The sequence below is a fragment of the Nannospalax galili genome, unplaced genomic scaffold (genome assembly GCF_000622305.1).
Source record: "Nannospalax galili isolate Female #2095 unplaced genomic scaffold, S.galili_v1.0 scaffold1077, whole genome shotgun sequence".
NCBI classification, from domain to species: Eukaryota; Metazoa; Chordata; class Mammalia; order Rodentia; family Spalacidae; genus Nannospalax; species Nannospalax galili.
Genome location: NW_008340429.1, coordinates 55,139 through 69,030, shown reverse-complemented (window position 1 = coordinate 69,030; position 13,892 = coordinate 55,139). Strand labels below are relative to the sequence as shown.

The 13,892-nt window shown below is 50.0% G+C and overlaps 4 protein-coding genes across 5 annotated transcripts in view; 2 read left to right on the top strand and 2 right to left on the bottom strand.

The window, feature by feature from the left end:
• Positions 1 to 98: 98 nt before the first annotated feature.
• Positions 99 to 2,607, bottom strand: Slc35a4 (solute carrier family 35 member A4). Its single transcript, XM_008835471.3, has one exon. The coding sequence runs from the start codon at positions 2,577 to 2,579 to the stop codon at positions 1,605 to 1,607; it is 975 nt and encodes a 324-aa protein (XP_008833693.1). The 5' UTR covers positions 2,580 to 2,607; the 3' UTR covers positions 99 to 1,604.
• Positions 2,608 to 2,931: 324 nt separating this feature from the next.
• On the bottom strand, positions 2,932 to 5,166 carry LOC115066766 (SLC35A4 upstream open reading frame protein). Its single transcript, XM_029564666.1, has 3 exons — positions 5,069 to 5,166; positions 3,894 to 3,992; positions 2,932 to 3,165 (listed from the first exon to the last, which is right to left on the bottom strand). The coding sequence occupies exons 1-3, from the start codon at positions 5,081 to 5,083 to the stop codon at positions 2,968 to 2,970; spliced, it is 312 nt and encodes a 103-aa protein (XP_029420526.1). The 5' UTR covers positions 5,084 to 5,166; the 3' UTR covers positions 2,932 to 2,967.
• A 120-nt stretch (positions 5,167 to 5,286) lies between these two features.
• Positions 5,287 to 11,897, top strand: Apbb3 (amyloid beta precursor protein binding family B member 3). 2 transcript variants are annotated; one of them, XM_008835468.2, is made up of 13 exons: positions 5,287 to 5,745; positions 6,016 to 6,179; positions 6,261 to 6,337; positions 7,116 to 7,176; positions 7,331 to 7,477; positions 7,607 to 7,734; positions 7,995 to 8,000; positions 8,142 to 8,256; positions 8,389 to 8,470; positions 8,867 to 8,950; positions 9,167 to 9,282; positions 9,441 to 9,632; positions 11,354 to 11,897. In XM_008835468.2, the coding sequence occupies exons 1-13, from the start codon at positions 5,382 to 5,384 to the stop codon at positions 11,588 to 11,590; spliced, it is 1,773 nt and encodes a 590-aa protein (XP_008833690.1). In that variant the 5' UTR covers positions 5,287 to 5,381; the 3' UTR covers positions 11,591 to 11,897. The 2 variants fall into 2 exon arrangements, with proteins under 2 accessions (XP_008833690.1, XP_008833691.1); XM_008835469.2 differs by lacking the exon at positions 7,995 to 8,000.
• A 593-nt stretch (positions 11,898 to 12,490) lies between these two features.
• The window catches only part of Sra1 (steroid receptor RNA activator 1), a 5,148-nt gene continuing 3,746 nt past the window's right edge, over positions 12,491 to 13,892 (top strand). The window contains exons 1-2 of the mRNA XM_008835467.3: positions 12,491 to 12,601; positions 12,724 to 12,849. Of these exons, the coding sequence (XP_008833689.1) occupies positions 12,541 to 12,601; positions 12,724 to 12,849 (187 nt within the window). The 5' untranslated portion in view covers positions 12,491 to 12,540. The remainder of the gene's footprint in view (positions 12,602 to 12,723; positions 12,850 to 13,892) is intronic.

Below are 13,892 nucleotides of genomic sequence, written 5' to 3'. Positions count from 1 at the left end.
CTCTGCGGGTATCGTACAACACAGGTGCACTACATACATGCAGGCAATACTCACACACATTAAAAAAAAAACTAAACAAAAGATATTTGTCGTCTGAAGAGTTTTCTAGCCTAGTTTATTGTGCTGGGCAGAGTATTTTTTAGTCCCAAGACACTCTCTATAGTCCCCAGAGCTCAAGGATTTTTTTTTTTTTTTTTAGTAATTTTCAATATTGGGAATTGAACCGAGGCAAGTGCTCCACTCTTGAGCTACCACCCCAGCCCTTTGTTTCTTTGAGACAGTCTACTGTAGCTCAGGCTAACCTTTCACTCTTGACCCTTCTGCCTCCATATCTCAAGTATTGGGGTTACAAGTGTACACTACCTTACCCCTCTCCAAGTTTTTTTTTGAGACAGGGTCTCATTAAGTAGCTCAGATTGGCCTTGAACATGAGCTCTTGTGTCCACCTTCTAGAGTATTGGGATTGTAGATGTGCCCCACCATAACTGGTCAAGGAATAGTCCCAACCCCCTGGAGCTCCCAAACCAAATGCCACTGCCAATAGCTGTGAGAAAACATTTTCTCCTGGTGTAGATGTTACTCAAAAATAGGGGGAAATTATGGTTGAGGGGAGCCATGTACCACAGAAGACACAGGACAACTGTCAATGGTTGTAAGAAGCACCCTATACCCTAGAACACTTTATCAAGACCTTATTGCTAATGTAGACACTGATTGAGCTATAGAATTTTTTTTGTGCCTGGTCCCAAGATACTCTGCAGAGCTTTCCTAGGCTGCTGGAAGCTGGGACACTATGAGGCAGGGGCAAGACCCAGAGTGGGAAGGATACCTTAGAGGTGGCAGCGGGCTTCAACAGGGCCCTTGGGGTGAGCAAAAGGGTCAGGAGTGTAGGCTTAAGCCAGGACCCAGGGGCAGTGTTCCCTGAGATGAGTCAAGCCCCAGCCCCCTCTGGGCTTTCCAGAATAAGGCTGGCTGAGGGGAGCAGTACTGTGGAAGGGGCAAGGGACATCTCCAGGCACTGCTGGAGTTGGGGGAGCTTGGAAGAGTCACCTAGTTGATAGCTATATAATTTGTGACAACTGGGTCTTTCTGCATGACAGTAGGGACTAAGCATCCCTTATATGGAAGTCACACTGGGTTGGAGCAGCCAGTGCTAGGCTTAGGAGCAGGGAGTCTGCTGGAGTGACCATAGCAGGCAAGGAAAGAGCTGTCACCCACACTCCACTTGAAGTAACCATATTCATGCAGGATGAGGCAGACAGAACTTTCCTTAAGGATGGGTTTCTCAGGCCTGGGTATTATTGGTACTCCAACTTGAACTGAGATCAACCTGCCTCTGCCTCCCAAGTGCTGAGATTAAAGGTGTGCACCATCATGCCTGGCTAGAGTTAAGAGTTTCTTTAACCAAGCTCTCGCTCTATGCCTCCTAGAGGAACTTCTCACCCACCTAAACCCCCAAAGACTAGTTGGCTGTCCTAGTTCTTCTCACAAGGCACTTGTTTACAGGGTTGCTGGGGGAAGAGTGGGGGAGAGGCCTAGGAGGTGGCCCTGGTGGTGGCACCTCACCTACATAGTCAGAAATGAGAGGGGAGGTGGTCAGGGACCTAGGGTCTGCCATAGTACAAGCGCACAGCCAGGCCAATGAGCAGTGTGGCCAGGAAGAAGGCAGCTGTGAGCTGCAGTCGCAGCAGCACTGCTGAAAGAACAGCATTGACCACCAATGAGCAGGACACGACGAAGAGGCGTGTGATGCTGCTGCCGTGCTTCATGACAGCTGACATGAGCAGTCCATTTACTGCTTGGCTCAGCACCACCAGTGCTGCCCATCCTGAGAAGCCCTCTAGAAGGCCTGGGCCTGGGCCACTGCCTGCATGCAGACCGAGGTTCAGGATCACCCCAAAAGTGTAGAGGAAGAGGTTCTGAAGTGCCAAGGGCAGCCGCTGTCGCTTCATAATCAGCTCTGTGTATACGGATGACAAGCCAGAGATGAGGCAGTAGAAGATGAGAAGCAGCAGTCCCAGTGGAGTGATATGCAAGGGCATGGGGCTCACAGCAGCTGCTGGGGGGTGTCCAGGAAGGGTGTTCATAGGGTCCTGAAGGCCACCTGATGCATAACAGGCCCCTGCAGCCATCAGCAGCAGCAGTGACAATCCCTGGCGAGCCGAGAGGCGATGCCGGAGGCAGAGGCAGTAGAACAGAGCTGTGCTTCCAATCTTGAGATTGCTCAGCACCTGGTAGGTGCTGGGGTCCATGTAACGCTGTAGATAGATCACCAGGTTGTTGTTGACGCCATAAAGCAAGGCTGATAGTGCAAAAGGTGCAGCCTGGCGCCAGGGTGGGGTGCCCTGGGGCCATGCTTGCCAGCCTACCAGGAGGGAGAAGGCAGACAACAGTAGCTTGGTCAGCTCAGTGAGCAATACAGCTGAGGAGGGTCGGAAGGGCACTTGACCACCCACATGGCACAATGCTAACAGTGGTGCATGGGCACCATACATGGCAGTGGACAGAAGTAGCATCAGAGTCCAGCGAGCCTGCCTGGGAGAGGCCAGGCCTGGCATACCCCCATCCTCTACACTCATGGCCTACACCAGACCCTGGGTGGCCTTCATAGTTAGCAAAGGGCAAAGAGATTGGGGCAGATTTGGGGGAAATCAAGGGAGGGGCTGTGGTAAATCACCAGAGAGATTACTGAGGAAATGAGTCAGCCTCACACTCCATAGTGAGGGAAGAAGGGGCTTGTGATCCACAATCTTGGGGTCAATCCCATAGAACTAGGGAGGGAAGGAGTCCAGGGCGCAGGCCAACAAGCCACTGTCCACTCTCTGCAGGAAGAAAAGCAAGGATGAAAATGGCAGGACAGGTGGAGGCAACAAACAACTGACAGCAGAGAAAGTCAGACAGAGCGTCTGGGATGAAAGGGCCTCCACCTGCAGGCCTGAGATGCTCATCCTGCCTTCCCCATTAGGCCTAGTCAGGCCCCTTTCGTAGTGACCGAAAGTATTCCTTCAATGTCTTTTCCACGTTGGGCACAGCATATGCCTGAGCTGCATAGATGCCAGTACAAGTGCCTACTGCAAAGCCCAATACTGCTGATGCCCTCAGTTTGGCCACCACATAGCCAGCCAGGAATCCCTTGAAGAATGGTGAGGACAAGAGTGAGCCATCCTGCAGAGAAAAACACAGAAGGGAAGTCAGGTGGACTCTCCCCTTCTCTGCCTAGGTACTGATTCAAGCTGGGCTCAGAGCAGTCCCTCAACTGCTCCTCCTCATTGTGAGCAGCTGTGGTCTTTTCTCCAAAGATTATTTCAAAGTTCTGGAGCCAGAAAAAAGAACTTGTGAGCCCATTCATACAGTATCAGAATCCTAGGATTAAAGGCTCTAACTAGACTCTTCTTCCAGAATGCCAGAGAAGCCCCTGAGGAATCTGAGCCCTCCCTGTTTCTCCAGCCTCGTTTTCCAGCATGGTCTCTAATAACTGCAGACAAACTGACTATCTTCCCCTATCAAGTTCATAACACTACTTACCATCACCAAGTCTTTGTTTATAGTGTTCCTGGAACATTCATTTCCCCTTCCCCCCAACTTCATCTAATTAAACCCTATTTAAGATCTCAGTTCATGTGCTATTTTCTTCCTTCCCCACTCCCACTGGTGTTTCTGAGACAAGGCTTCTTTATGTAGCCCTGGCTGGCTTACAATTTACTATGTAGACCAGGCTGGCTTTGAACTTGCCCCAATTGATTACAGGTATGTGCCACTATGGCCAGCTCAAGTGCTATTTTCTCAGGGAAACTTTTCTTGGGGTAACGAGGACTGGGCCTCAATGTCCATTTACTAAATAAAACTTTGTCATCTATTCAACATTCTCAAGAGCAAGTTAGGCCAGCCCTTACCTGGCCCACACCACTGTTGACTTCGTCTTCCACACGCTGCTGCAGGTGCTCCAGCTGGTTCTTGAGAAATGTCAGGTCCTTAAGTTTTGGCAGAGAATCCTAGGACAAGGGAGAGACTGGCTCCAGCAGACTTGATCCAGACTCACCCCCTACTCAGTTTTATTAGACGCTAGGAACTGGGGGAGCTGTGAGAAGTATGATGGGGAGAGCCAGAGAAATCTCTTCCTAGGGAAACCTTCCTGAGATAACAGTGGTAAAAGAAGAAAGACCCTGAAAAGCAAAGAGATCACACAGGGGCCAGAGAGGAGGTGGCACATGGAATATAAACCATTAACTGTTTTTGTTTGTTTTTTTGAGATAGGGTCTTACTGCAAAGCCATAGCTGGCCTGGAATTCACAGAGACTTGCCTGCCCCGTCCTCCTGAATGCTGGGATTAAAGGTGTGTACCACGACTCCAGGCCTACACCAGTAACTTGTAATGTGTACAGTATCATATAGCAAGCAATGTGTAGGGAGGCAGGAGGAACTTCCTGGTTTACCAAGGAAGTACTATTGACTGAAGTGTGAGCTCTCTGAAAATGGCCACCAGTCTGCCTTAACTGCTGTGTCCCAGTGCCTGATATAGAGACTGGCAAGCACTTAGTAAATCTGGGGTGATGTTGGGCTTCCAGACCAGCAGTAGATAGGTGGAAGAAGTTCCCTGGACAATTTGAGGTTAACCCGATTTTTGCCAATGCCATCCCATCCCAAACTGAACGAGAATACCTGGATATGTGAGAGAACGATAGCAAGGGTATTAGTAAAAGACTAAATGGCCGCATGTAAGTATGAAATTCAATGTGTGAGCAATGTGTGAATGAGGGTGGTGTAAATGTGCATGTGGACTGGAAACGCTGTCTCTGCAAGGGAGATTTCGGGGGCTAGGGAACCAGGCAGAGTGACTAGTGTTTCAGAAGGAACGTGTTTGAATGTGTGCTAGTCACTAGGCACACTCTGGAAGGGTATGCCTGCGGGATCCCCGTCTCCACCGTGCTGGCCTAAAGTCCCCTACTGTTGAGGCAGTTGACAAGAATCCCAGAGAAAACAAGGGGTACCCCTGTAGCCTCTGCCTAGAACTAAAAGGGTCACGGAACGTGAAGAACACACCAACAGAGAATTACCCCCTTTCACTCACCTTGTCATCCGCCATCTTCCCCGCCGAACTTGTTGCGCAGGCGCAGCTCCGCCTCCCACATGTCAAGCGCTACTTCCATCTTTACAAGGGCAGAGGCACTTCCGGGGCATTTCGGGAAAAGGCGGGGCGTTTTCTTAGATGCTGAGCCTTGGGGGGGGGGGGGGGGGGGGCCGGACGAACTGGGGGGGGGGGGGGGGGTCTGTCCAGACAGAACCTTACATATGACCCATTCCTCCCGTCCCAGGGTGTGCGCGCGCATATGATTCGGGCGTGATGATCTAATTTCTGGCGCGATGATGTCATTTGCGCGCTGATGCTTAGAGTCCGCTGTTTTCGCCGGTCTTCCGCCATCCAAGGAACTCCTAATTGTCGAGTGGTGCTAACGAGTTTGCTAGTGAGGGCGCGCCTCCCTCACACGCACGAACTCAGGGACCCAGCACCGCGCGGGCCCTGCCGCTCTGGCCCGCCTCTTCCCTCCCGTAGGCCGGCCCCTGTCCCGCGCAGTGCCTGTACAGTGCGGGTTAGCCGGTCAGTGCCTGGCACAGAGGCTTGTAGGCGCTGCAGCTCCGGAGGGCGCGCTGGGCACAGAGTGCGCGCGGGCAAACGCCGGCCGGGACGCGGCAGGGCTATGCTGGGCAAGGACTACATGTTGGCCATCATCCTGGTCAACTGCGACGGTGTGCACCGAGGGCCGCTTGGGAGGACCAGAAGCTGAGGGGAGATGAGGGAATAAGAAGGCTATCCGAGGCTCAAACATAGGGTGATGGGGGCTATGCCTCAGGAATGAGGAACCGGATAAGTGAACCTTGATCTTTGCATGTGGTGTCTTTAAGCCTGGAGAGTTTGGAGCGCTAGGTTTGGGACTATCTCCTCTGGGATGGAGGTTTATGATAGGGAACTCACGAATAATATACTCCCCTTCTCCAATCAATCCCTTGTTCCTATAGATGACTTGTGGGGGGACCAAAGTCTGGAAGGAGAGACAGGCCTGCCGCCTGGCTGGAGAAAGATCCGTGATGCTGCAGGTACTTATTATTGGCATGTACCCAGCGGCAGCACCCAGTGGCAGCGCCCAACCTGGGAACTAGGAGGTGCAGAGGACCCAGGAGCGGTAGGTAGAATATGAAGAAGGGTCCTGGGGTCATATGTGGACCTAGGCCTGCTGCTATACTGACTAAACCCCACTCCACAGGGGACGGAGGGGATTTGGGAACTGCGACCCCCCAAGGGAAGATCCTTCTCCACCCTGGACAGCTCACTGAACCGGAGGTAACAGGGATGATCCAGGCTAAATGAAAGGCTTGGGGTTCCTGTAACACTAAAAGAAACAGTCTACTGACCCACAATTTGCTTTTAAACTGTGATTCCGGACTCTGTCCCTTTGGGGCTTTATTTTTTGTACTTAGCTTTGTCCCATGTTCTTGACTTTCAGTATTTTGAATTTTGTCTCTTATTCTAAGTTATCATCATTAGCAGTATGTTATGTGGTCTCTGTCCTGACCTATCAAGTTCTAGTAAATCTTTCCATTGGTTTGGTTTCTGTTGGGGTTCCTATCCAGTGTTTTAGAATCTCTTGTTCCAGCTTGGGCCTTTGGTCTACATTTTTTTATTCAGAGCTGTATTTATGACTTTTAGCTTATGCCTGTGTCTTGTGTCCTGAATTTTCTTCAAATTTTATTTTTTTAAATATTTTATTATTTTTATTTTGTGTGTATGAGTATATTGCCTACATGTAGATAAGTGTACCCATGTCATGCAGTGCCTGAGAGGACAGAAGAGGCTGTCAGATCCCATGGAACTGGAGTTATGGACAGTTGTTAGCTGTCATGTGGGTGCTGGGTTTGGAACCTGGGTCTTCTGCAAGAACAACCAGTGTTCTTAACCGCTGAGCCATCTTTCCAGCCCTTCAAATTTTAAACTACATTTTGTTAATTTACTATATTTTGGGTCTTGTCCCTCATTCTTTGCTTGATCAAGTAGGCTAGGCCTCATCATTGCCCCAGTATAGGAACTGTGATCCTTTTACCAGCTCTGCTCTTTGTTCCAGTAACTCTGTGAACTGGTATGGTGAAGATTCCTATGTCCAGAACCTGGAGCCAGGAGCTAAGGTAGTGATTGGATCTGAGGGCCAGCCTAGGACATTGGGAGATGGCAAGGGGAAGATCAGGGGTGAAACAGGACTACCAGAGTTTATATGAGTGGAGTCTGTGTCACCTGCCACTCCACTCCTAGTCTCTCCTGTCCTTTCTCCCAACTTGTCAGTGCTTTGCAGTCCGCTCTCTGGGCTGGGTAGAGGTACCTGAGGAGGACTTAGCACCAGGGAAGAGCAGTATTGCTGTCAATAACTGTATCCAGCAGTTGGCCCAGACTCGCAACCGGAGCCAGCCCTCAGATGGTGCCTGGGGTGAGGTAAGTTGTCTAGTCCCCCAAGGGGTTTAGCCTATGGCCCCACCGTAGTCATTTCTCTTAATTTTTTTTTTTTTCCCCCATGATTGCCACCTTTATCTGGTCTCTGGGCCAACCCTCGGTCTTTGACAGGGGCAGAACATGCTGATGATCCTGAAGAAAGATGCTATGTGCCTGGTGAATCCCTTGGACCACAGTATGATCCACTGTCAGCCTCTGGTGCACATCCGTGTATGGGGTGTGGGCAGCTCTAAGGGCCGGTAAGGACTTCTGCATCTCCCAAGTCGAGAGTTGCTTCCCCCTTCTCCCTTGCAGGCTGTGATCCCCACTGATGCTGATCCCTGGTACTTGACCCCTTGGACACAGATCCTCTGACGTGAACCCAGCACTACCTTCCATGCCTGGTCCAGCCCTGGTTGGGGTGGGTGGGCCCAGTGGGCCCAGCTCAGCAGGGACAGATAGGGGAGTCTGAGAGGCTGGGCTGACTTTTCTCCTGTGCTCCCACATGCTTCTGGAATAGTGACAGGTAAGTGCCAACCAGGTACTGGGAGCCCTAGCCCTGACCTCCCTACTCCAACTGTGCCATATCCCTAGCCTAACTTTAGAAGCCTCTTACAGATACTTAGTAGGCCCCTACTTCTAAACAGCTACATCTCTGCCCCATCAGGGACTTTGCTTTTGTGGCGGGTGACAAAGACAGCTGTATGTTGAAGTGCCACGTGTTTCATTGTGATGTCCCTGCAAAGGCCATTGCAAGTGCCCTACAGGGCCTCTGTGCTCAGGTGAGGCCCAGGGAATATGGGTATGGAGCTGGGGCTAAAGCCTCTAAGGGAGTTGGGCCAGGGTGGTATTGGCCCCTTACCCTGATTTCCCTTTCCTTCTGTGCGTCTCACGCTGGTTGCATTGTATTTTAGATTTTGTCAGAGCGAGGAGTCAGTGGTGATGCCGCTTGCTGCTCTCCAGACCCCATTTCCCCTGAAGACCTCCCAAGGCAAGGTATGGGGAGGGCCTTGCATTGCAGCATTAGGCTGCTTTGGTGAAAGATAGGAGTAGTCAAGGAGTAGGTTTCCTGGTTATTTAGCAGTGATTTGGAGGCACATCTGTGGACTTTCTTTTACTAACAACTGCTCTGGCTTGAATCCTGGCACATTCGAAAGGGAGAGGAAGCTGGGCATGGTGTGGCATACCTATAATCCCAGTACTTGGGAGGCAGAAGTAGGAAGACTGGCAGAAATTTAAGGCCAACCTGGTCTACAGAGCAAATTCTAGGCCAGCCAGAACTAGCTACATAGTGAAGCCCTGTCTCCTTACCCCCTACCCCACCCCCCTGAAAAAAAAGGGTGGAAAAGGGTTATTTAGAGTTTCTGTGCCTGTTTGGTGTATATATTTCAGTGGAGCTGCTGGATGCAGTGAGCCAGGCTGCTCAGAGGTACGAGGCATTGTACATGGGGATCCTGCCAGTCACCAAAGCCATGGGTAAGGACTAAGGGGGCTGGAGGAGGCAGGGTGCATAAGGAAAAGGGAAGGTGGGTGATGCAAGATCTGTACTGTACCATGTCTCAGAGTCCTCACATGACCAGGCCCAGCTATTCTCCTCCCAGCTCTCTGAATCCCACATCAGTAAAAGTGTCCTAGAAACTCCCTGCAGACTCTTTTTCCAAGCCAGACACCACAATGTGCATGTCTCCCTAGGTATGGATGTGCTGAATGAGGCCATTGGCACTCTCACTGCCCGGAGAGACCGGAATACCTGGGTCCCTGCCATGCTCAGTGTATCTGACTCTCTCATGACTGCACATTCCATTCAGGTACCAGAAGAGGGTGAAGTTGGGGGCTGTGGAAGGTGAGCAGGCATGTTGAAGTGTGTGTGTGTGTGTGTGTGTGTGTGTGTGTGTGTGTCTTGGTGGTGGAAGTAATGGGTCTGACTATTGCTCAGCCTTCTAGTGACTAGGCTTTGTGTGGGCAGGCAGAGGCTGGTGCAGAGGAGGAGCCACTGTGGCAGTGCCCTGTGCGCCTTGTGACTTTTATTGGTGTTGGCCGTGATCCACACACCTTTGGCCTCATTGCCGACCTTGGCTGTCAGAGCTTCCAATGTGCAGCCTTCTGGTGCCAGCCTCATGCTGGGGGACTCTCTGAAGCTGTGCAGGCTGCCTGTATGGTAAGTTAGGGATGGAATGGGAGTGGGGAGTTGCCCTGCAACTTCTCGCTACTGCAGACTAAGCTCAGGATCAGCAGCTTCACCATAAATCACAACCCAATGATCTCAGGGCCAAATCTGGTTTATAAATATCTGGTTTCTAAGTTTTGGTTTAATTACCCATATTTAAAGTCCAGGGAATTTGGGGCTGGAGAGATGGCTCAGTGGTTAAGAACACTGTTCTTGCAGAAGACCTGGGTTCTAATCCCAGCACCCATGTGGCAGCTAACAACTGTCCATAACTCCAGTTCCAGGGGATCCAACAGCCTCTTCTGTCTTCTGCGAGCATTGCACAACACAGGTGCATTTACCTACATGCAGGCAATACATACATACACATAAACGATAATAAAATATTAAAAAATAAAAATAAAGTCCAGGGAATTTGACATAGTAATTGCTATATTTGTTTTTCTAAAAGTATGAGGAGTGCTGACACCAAGTGACATATACACACGCAGACACACACACACACACAAACACACACACACAAACAAACACACACACCTTTTCAGCATGCAACTGGAGTTGTACAGAGTGGGTATTTTTTTTCCTATTTGTCTGATTCAACTTCTTTCTTGATGTATGTGGACATTTGAATGTAGGCTGCTTAAGCTACATTAGTTCAATTCACTTATTCATTCAACAAATGAGTACCTACAAGGCTAACCACTATACTTAAATTCTGGGAATTCATTAGAAGGCACAGCCTTTGCTTTCACAGAACATTTAGAATAGAGTGAAACACACCAGAAATAAGTCATGCACCACTTGATGCTAGAGATGCTCCCTCAGGGGGCCAGAAAGGCTACCTGTAGCAGGTGATAGGAAAAAACAAAAAAGGAAGTGTACCAGGTAAAGAGAAGTAGGACAAGTATACCAAGCACAGAGACACTCAGGAGAGAGAGATGTTAGTGGATTAGAGTATCTGAAAGAACATGGTGTATGTGGCCTGTAAGAGAGGATGTGGTGATAGATGAGAACAAAGAAAAATGACAGAAACCAGGAACTTATAGGTTAACCTGAGGCCCAGGGAGCCCTTGAAGGGCTTTGAGCAGGACAGTAAGGTAAAATTTTGGGGTTTTATCCACTAAAGTAAGCTCCAGTGTGGGTAAAAAGATTTGGAGGACACAACAGAAGGCAGGAAGGCTAATTATTACCCATTTTGAGTAAATGAGAGTTTGACTGGGGAAGTTGTATTGGGAATGGATTTGGATTATAGACTTCACTAGAGAATCTGCTTTGCCAGAGACTTGTCCAGAGTAGTAAGAGATGAGGAGAGGTCCCATAGTAGGAGCTGTAGTTAAGAGGGCAGACTTTGCAGCTGGACAGAATTACATTTGAATACCAGTTCCACCATCTTCTATTTGTGAGATCTTGGACAAATCATTATCTTGGAATCTTGATATCTTCATTTGCAAAATGGGGAAAATAACACCTCATAAATTACCAGCTTAAATTAAATGGTCATACAAAGCACTTAACAGTGTCTAGCTTTCCTTAAATGCTCAGTAAATGTCATGTTTTATGTTTTTGCTGTTGAGCTACCTGGGAATGCTATAGGGACTGCAGAAATGACTGCTGACATTGTGTCACAATCCTTGGCCAGTTGCCTGCCCTGCAGAAACTTTCAGGGTGTCCAGGGGCAGAAAGCTGTATCCTCACATTACCCTTCTCCCTAGGTTCAGTACCAGAAGTGTCTGGTGGCCTCTGCAGCTCGGGGCAAGGCCTGGGGTGCCCAGGCCCGTGCCCGCCTGCGGCTCAAGCGGACCAGCTCCATGGACTCCCCAGGCGGTCCCCTACCTCTCCCCCTACTCAAAGGAGGGGTTGGGGGTGCTGGAGCAGCTCCTCGAAAGCGGGGTGTTTTCTCTTTTCTTGATGCCTTCAGGCTGAAACCCTCTCTCCTCCATATGTCCTAAATTGATCTTAGAGGGCTGGAGAAGGAGGCTCTGAATTCATACCCTAGACTCTATACCCCTCCATTCCCCAGGGGCCTGTAGCCTCTCACCTTTTTGCCTGGCCCTGATCCTTGCCTGCCCTGTATTTATTGCCCTGTTTATTGTTTATATGGATGATTGAGAGGCCTTGCACTATAACTTAGGCCCCTGGCTCCCCTTTCCTTGAATCCTTTTGTTCCTTGCCCCTGTCCAGCCCTGGACAATTGGCTCTACCTCAGCAACACTTTATAGCAAAATCTGTGCAAATAAAAATCCCTTAGTGACCTCACTAGTTGTGAGTATATTGGATCTGGGATAGGGGTGGGGGACACTGACCTATGTGAGGTGTGTGCTTGGTGTTGGTGACTGCCTGTAGTCACTGAAAGTATGACTGTAATGGAGATTTGACTTCATTCAACAAACATTTCTGAAGTAGTTTCTGTGCCAGATACTACACTTGTCAGGATTTCTTCTGAGACTTTTAGAGGGAAAGTGACCAAATCAAAAAAGATATAAGATACCACGGTAGTTCAACCAGGAACTACCAGAGGGTTGTGGGAGCTCAGGTGAGACACAACCTTGTCTAAGGCATTTCAAAAAAAATTCTGGAGTTGACATATCTAGGTACTGAGTTGTTAGCAAGCCTAGAGACAATGAGTGTAGAGATCGTTCAGGACAGTCCACAGACAGGTGAGACTCCAGAGGTCGACCTGGCTAGGTCACAAAGGGCACTGGGAGAGCAGACTTAGTGTGTTTGAATTCGTTCCTGAGGGCCCCCAGATCATTATCCAGAGCCTTGGTCTATTAAGGGGTTAGTAAAAGGCCCTGGAGGCAGATCCTAGAGGATCTGCCATGCCACCTCCCAGACCTCTGGCCAGCGAGATTGCGCCGGCCGTGATTCCGGCCAGCTCGCGTTAGTTGCCGCCCCGGAAATGACGTGCTGCCCTGTTGGCAGTGCGGAAGTGGAGATGGCGGAGCTGTATGTGAAGCCGGGTGAGCGCTGCCAGCGGGCTGGGGGCACTCGGTGCGGACCCTCTGATCCCCCCGACCCCCAGCCCCAATGTAACCTCCGTTATGTTCCCGGTCTCGCTTCACACATCCCCTCGCCTTCACAGGCAACAAGGAACGCGGCTGGAACGACCCGCCGCAGTTCTCATACGGGCTGCAGACACAGATCGGCGGACCCAAACGTACGCCCCTCACTAAGAGGGTGGCGGCCCCGCAGGATGGATCCGCCAGAGGTGCGTGAGGGCCCGGTGGGCGGAGGCCGGTGGAGGATGGATGGTGCCAGGGACAAACCTGTCCCAAAGGCCTGTTTCCCTCCTCCAAGGACTCCCTGAGTGGGATTGCTCAGCGCAAGGCTCTTTGCTAGCCCCGCTCTCCGTCAGTAAACCGTGCTCTCATTGGGACTTCTAATATTTTGTTTCCTGCCTAGATCTCTTACCAGACTCCTACAGTGGTATATTCATTCATTCGTCTCTTCACTTGGTTGTTAGAAACATCTCAGATTTTGTGTTAACTTTTTTTTTTTAAAAGATTTATTTTGTTTTAATTATATGTCCGTGTGTGGGTATGTGTATGTGAGTGTGGGTGCCCACGGATGCCAGAAGCAGGTTTTGGCCCTGGAGCTGGAGTTAACCACTTGTGAGCTGCCCGTCGTGGGAGCTGGAAATCGAACTCAGGTCCCCAGCAGGAATATGCATTTGTAACCACCAAGCCATCTCTCCAGCTGCTGTTCTTTTAAAGAGAGAGGAGAGAGACGAGAGACGAGACAGAGACAGAGACAGACAGCCGCGGCCAGAAGAAAGGCGCCAGATTTCCTGGAGCTGGAGTTACAGGAGGTTGTGTCTGCCCAACGTGGGTGCTGGAAACTGGACTGGGGTCCTCTGGAATAGCAGCACATACTCTTAACAGACGAGCCATCTCTTCAACCTCTGCTCATTAATCAGTTATTACTGAGCACCTGTCAAGAACCGGGAACAGTCTTGAGTGCAAACTAAAGAGCAGTGATCAAAATAAAACGTCTCTGCTTTAAACAGCACTGGACATAGTCTGAACACATGAAATAGTGTTAGGGGCTCTGAGGAAACAGGCTGATACAATAGTTACTGGACAATTAAGGTGCCTCAGGGGCTATTTAAGCTGAAATTCGATGAAAAGTTAGCTACATAAAGATGAGGTGCAAAAGCATTTCAAGCATAAGAAACATTTAAGTGCAAAGCCCCTGAGATATGTGAGAGCAACTTTGGCTGGTTCAGAAGAAGTAGGGAGCTCTAGGACAGTT